Below are 5,352 nucleotides of genomic sequence, written 5' to 3' on the forward strand. Positions count from 1 at the left end.
ATATTAAAAGAAGATTTAAAATATTCCTTTTTTTATCATTTCCAAAAACTCACCGGTTGCCTCACACGGCAGAGCCAATTCTTCCAAAATAGAGCCTTGAACTGGTGTACAGCATGCCCCATATCGTCTTTTCTTTCCTTCATCCACTTGCAGAGTGGCTTCTCAAGGACTTCTAACTCAGAATCATCTCACCAAGCAGTCTGAACATATTATTCAGAAGCTGATTAATTCCAGCACTAGAGAATGGTGCAAGAGATTTGCCTGCTTGCTGAGAAAAGATGAGATTATGTTTCTGCCTCTTGTTTTGCATTCGCTGAGGAATCTCATCTTTCCATTTGCTTCGCAGTGCAATGAACAGTAAGGGGATAGGTCTGTATAAATGCCTTCAGGGTGCTTTACTCCACAGTATATATTCTGCACTTGTTTCTACTTCTCTGGAATAAAAATGAATGCAAACAACAAGACAAAAGAATATGTAACACACATTTGCCTTTTTCCAGAGTTTGGTGACTTTCTGTCACGGCAGTGTTAATGTCATTTTGCATGCATATGCTTAGATTTTTGAAAAAAAAGAATAGTAGGAAAATAAGTACACTGTTTAACCACATAGCCCTGTAAATGTCTGTATACTTCTAGAACACCCTCATAAATACACATCTAGCACTGTGGTGGTCCCATTGCATCATCTTATGACTGTTTAATTTTATCTTATAAAGGGGGTGTGTTTGACATTTCATTCTCCTTTTTCAGTATACATTCCCGACATAAAGGTGTAATATTCTGACGAGTCAGAAAACCGTGTTAATTATTTGCCACATGCCACCCAGGATGAAAATCAGTCTTCCAGCATTTCCTTCAGCAAAGAGGAGGGACGGCAATTCCTGGAGCTGTGCGGAGGATCTGCAGGAGGGGAGCCTACGCATACCTGTGGCAGCAGGGCCACCTGGAGACACAGCAGGTGTCTGGCGGTGCAGAGCTGTGCGGTCTTACTGAGGGGTGAGGATGACTGCCCTACCGATCAGAAATGCCTCCTTGAGCAGAGGAGAAAACTTTCTGTATGTTTTGTTCTACCCAAATGAATTGCCTAAGATAGAATCTGATCCCTAAAAGCTCTCTCTATGGTCAATGGAGACATAAAACCCAGCCATTATAGAAGGTGATTCAAATGACCTCTAACCTGAATCATGAATCACACATTAGGACAGTGCGGTGCCTGAACAAATATTCTTTATTTCTCATTATGGCTGAGTCAATTGCATCATTACACTTCCTGCAAAATGTATTACTATTGAATGAAAGAGGCATCTTAACATTCAGAGCTATTTTTCCACATTAAGAGTAAAATCCCCAGACATGTAAAAACTTTTTGGATACGGAAGTCACCAGTGAGGAATCCGACTTCCACTATATTTGAGCTAAGGCAGCAATCTAAAAAATTAATAAGTCTGATACTTCTGCAATGAGCAACTGCGCATCTGTAGGTCCACTGAGCTCTGCCAGTTTCCATGGGATGAGGTTCAGCTGGTGTCTTATGTCCAGTGCCTGAGCTTCCCTTTCCCAAGCTTTGGATTTGGGTCACCCAGCAGCAGGTTTTGGCCCTCCAGAGCATGTTGTGAAGCTCAGTTACTCCACTTCATGTTAAACTGACTGATTAATCTGTTAAAACCTTCGTATTTTAAATGGTGAAAATTTCTGTTTTAATTTTTACATTTTCCATGAGTTCAAGGAGTAGAGAAAAAAACAGATTACATGTCATGAATTCATAAATTTTTACATACTGGTAAAAATTGCCTCCCAGCAAAGCAGAAATCACAGATGCAGTCATGGCAGAATATGAGTACTTGAACTCCTTTATTCCTCAAATACAGTGGGATTTCCTTTTATTTTCTCTGCTCCGAGACTGAAAAATTACTGAAGTAATCATTTAGCTTTAAATAGAAAGTCCTCAGGACATACTAAAAAGCTAAGCAGTTCAGTGTTTACCCGAATGATGTTAAGCAAGTTTGCACCTCTAAGGCAGGATTAATTAAGTTATGTATGAAGGTGGGTCTGTTGAGCCCATCTTCTGTTCTTCCATTAACCCCTACTTCCCACTCCACTCCTCCGTCGTCGTGGTACTGGCAAAGCGCGCACCTCCAGCGGTCATCAAGCACGTTACCATCTTTCTGATTCCTCCAGCGCTGAAGAGCAGCCCCTGTGCTGTGCAGCAGAGCCACATGTCCCCCGCATCTCACCTCTCCCGTCATCCTCCCGCTCTGGCTCTCCCCTGGCATGCCCTATGGTGGCGAAGTGTAGCTGGGCAAACAACCGACAAGGAAGAACATGACCTCACCAAGGAGCTCCGCTTCACAGCTGGCTGGCATTTGCATAAGGGATGTTTCTGCTTTTAGTCAAGCAATGCTAAAATCCCTGCTGCTTCAGAGTATGTACAGTAATTTTGCTCAGTAGGACCAAAGGCGAAATTCTGAGATAGCTGAGATGAAAATTCTGTGCACAGTTGAAGTATGCATTTTTAAACAAATATTTGTCAATTATTGGATATTATGAATATATGTATGGGTTCACACAGCCATTTTGGAAGGCTGGGGAGCAGAATCTATAGTGTGTAATTTGTAGGAAATGGTAAACTAATCAGTCAGCATAATGAATTACAAGCAGTTATTTATCAAAGCAACTGATACGGAAGACAGTTCCTGACTGTAAGTATGTAAGCTAAAACAGCTCACATGAACCATTTGCCAAATTATTTTGAACAAGTAATTCTGCAAAATCTCTGCTCATCCGACTGTGTGATGTGATTAGTTTATTATGCTCTATATAATTACATACTCACAAATGTTGCATTCTCTTTTTTAATGCTAAACAGCTTTTAATGGATACAGGAAACAACTGTTTTATATGCAATTAGTATTCAGTATTAATGAACTACTGACTCCTCATTTTACTATGTAAGACACCCAGTAGACAAACACCTTTCACCAGCGAGTTCTGTTAACTTTTTTTATCCCCATACATCATCATCCTTTCCTAAAGAAAGTCATTCTTACCCAGTATGGTCTTCTCCAGTAGCAGACTTGTTTTTTCTAGAACAAAATTTGTGAAAGTAAGATACCTCATAAACATTCAACCAAGAACAATCTCTGCAGCGGCATTCTGGGAAATTATTCTAAAAGTAATTTTTGAAGAAACAGGATGTATAAGCTTGATTGTATTATTTGCAATGTTATAGAAATATGAGAAATACGAAATCAAACCACCACCACCCACCCCCCGCAACAAACCCTTGGCACAAAAGAGACAATAATATTAAAAATTAAGCACACAGACAGGAAAAGCAAATCAGTTCTGAATATTTTGGGAAAGACGCGTCAGCTATGTTGCAGCCATCCTGTAAGCTCTTTTGAGTGATTGAGGTTTCATCGGTACAGTGACAAGCAGTATCCTGTGCGAGCACCAGCCTTAAATAGCAACTTTGTTTAGGAGTTGCACGTACAACGAGCTTAAAAAGGTTCAAACGCAGCACAATGGCTGGTAGGCTAAATGAAGTATTTGCTTTCAGGGCTCCTTAATGGAGTGGCTGTAGTCAACAGCAACATCCTGAATATTGCAGGGCAAATTAGAAGGTCATATCTTCCATCATGTGCTCCACTCATTCCTTCTGGAATGGAAAAAAAAAATATGCTCAGACTCGGGTCTCCAAGTGAGGACAAGACAGAGTGACCTGCCCTTTTCTGCTTCTGCTTAGCTTTAGCAGGCTTTGTCTCAGTTTTAACTTAAAAGATTACTCTTATAATATGCAAGATATCCAAAACCACTGGGGTAGAAACGGCAGAGAACCTTCTGCCAGCATCCATCTCTGGTTTTACAACTTGACTGCTTTATAATATGATACCATCAACATCCCACGTCTAGCCTACGGTTTTAATATAAGCTAATTAGAGTAGGTTGGCAAGCACATTCAAAGAAACAGAGTTTTATATGTTAAATAGGTTAAAGCCCAGGAGCCAAAAATACTGTTTGGTAGACAGGAATGCAGTCAGATCATGTGAGAATACGGCTGGGAGTCTGGTCAACTAGCATATTTTCCTATCACACCCACAATTTCTTTCACAAGGTTTATTGTGTGATCACAAGGCTTTCCTTTTAACATTATTAGGACTACTACTTGTAACTATTTGCATGGCACAGACCTGTTTTGCAGACAAAGCGCCTGCAGGATGACATCAATTAGTAGCATCTTTCCTGGGAGACACTTCCTGTGTGCAAAGTTAGGATATGATGAAAAATGCTACGTTGTGGCCAAGGTCAAATAATAGGGCTGATTAAAATGGAGCTACACATTAAACAAACAAAACAGACCCAATCTCACAAGGAGGCCAGTGGTTTGAGCTTCTGGGAAGCTCTAGGAATTTTATTCTTGTAATATGACAGATAGTAAACTGAAAACTTTCTCTCAGTTACAAGCCCAGCACCAACAAGAAGCATCTGGAATCAGGCTTCTGCATCGTGTAAAACCGGCTCTGTCTGTCTTTTTCTGCCGCTGCATTTTGTTTGTAGCCTGAGCAAAAGCATTGCCCCTGTCAGCATTTCTCTTTCTTCTATTATTTTACCATAGAGTTTCAGATTTAATGTTGCTCTGTTCGGTGACATCCTTTCTCTTCAGGCAGAAGACTTTTTATCTGTAATTTAATTCATACTCTGGAGTATAATATCAAATGGTAATTATTTTAGAAAGAGAAAGCATGTATTTAAGTCACTCCAACTTAAAGACTGAGAAATTTTCAGGGAACCTCAACATCTTGTAGCAAACCGTAATAGTGTCATCAAATCACACTACTGTGCTTTTTCGTATTCAGTTGCTGCACACAGATCCAGTCCCCAAAGCTGTTTGCTGCTTGCACTACAGAGCGCTGCATTCAGAACAATTGACTGCTGATGGGCAAATCTAAAAACATTCACGCTTTAGTTTCTTTCGCCTATCTTGTCAATGGAAACGCAACGCATCTCCAACTCAACTGTATAACATTTTATTTAGGAATATATTGAGATCCAGACTTGAGAAGAAAATCCATTTCTGTTACATAATGCACTGAAAATCCTTTGCAAGGACTTAGGAAGATTTTTAAAAAAGATATTGCATATTACACCTGCACATTTTCAAGAAACACTGAAATTACTGAATTATTTTGTCTGGTTTTTAAAGGACAGATAAAAACATTTATACTCTAAGCACTTCTGGCAATAGGTCATTCCAAAATGTTCCTTTTCAGGATTTCCCATACTTTCCATTAAAGAAAACCCTTCTCTGAAGTGTATCAAGATGCCAAAAATAAAAATCCACTCCTTCAAGTC

At 39.7% G+C, this 5,352-nt stretch overlaps 1 protein-coding gene across 1 annotated transcript in view; it reads right to left on the bottom strand.

The window, feature by feature from the left end:
- Positions 1–122, bottom strand: part of ABCA13 (ATP-binding cassette, sub-family A (ABC1), member 13) — a 211,841-nt gene extending 211,719 nt beyond the window's left edge. Inside the window, exon 1 of the mRNA XM_009330486.1 lies at positions 54–122. Coding sequence (XP_009328761.1) covers positions 54–122 — 69 coding nt within the window. The remainder of the gene's footprint in view (positions 1–53) is intronic.
- Positions 123–5,352: the final 5,230 nt, after the last annotated feature.

This window comes from Pygoscelis adeliae, unplaced genomic scaffold (genome assembly GCF_000699105.1).
Source record: "Pygoscelis adeliae isolate BGI_AS28 unplaced genomic scaffold, ASM69910v1 Scaffold78, whole genome shotgun sequence".
NCBI classification, from domain to species: domain Eukaryota; kingdom Metazoa; phylum Chordata; class Aves; order Sphenisciformes; family Spheniscidae; genus Pygoscelis; species Pygoscelis adeliae.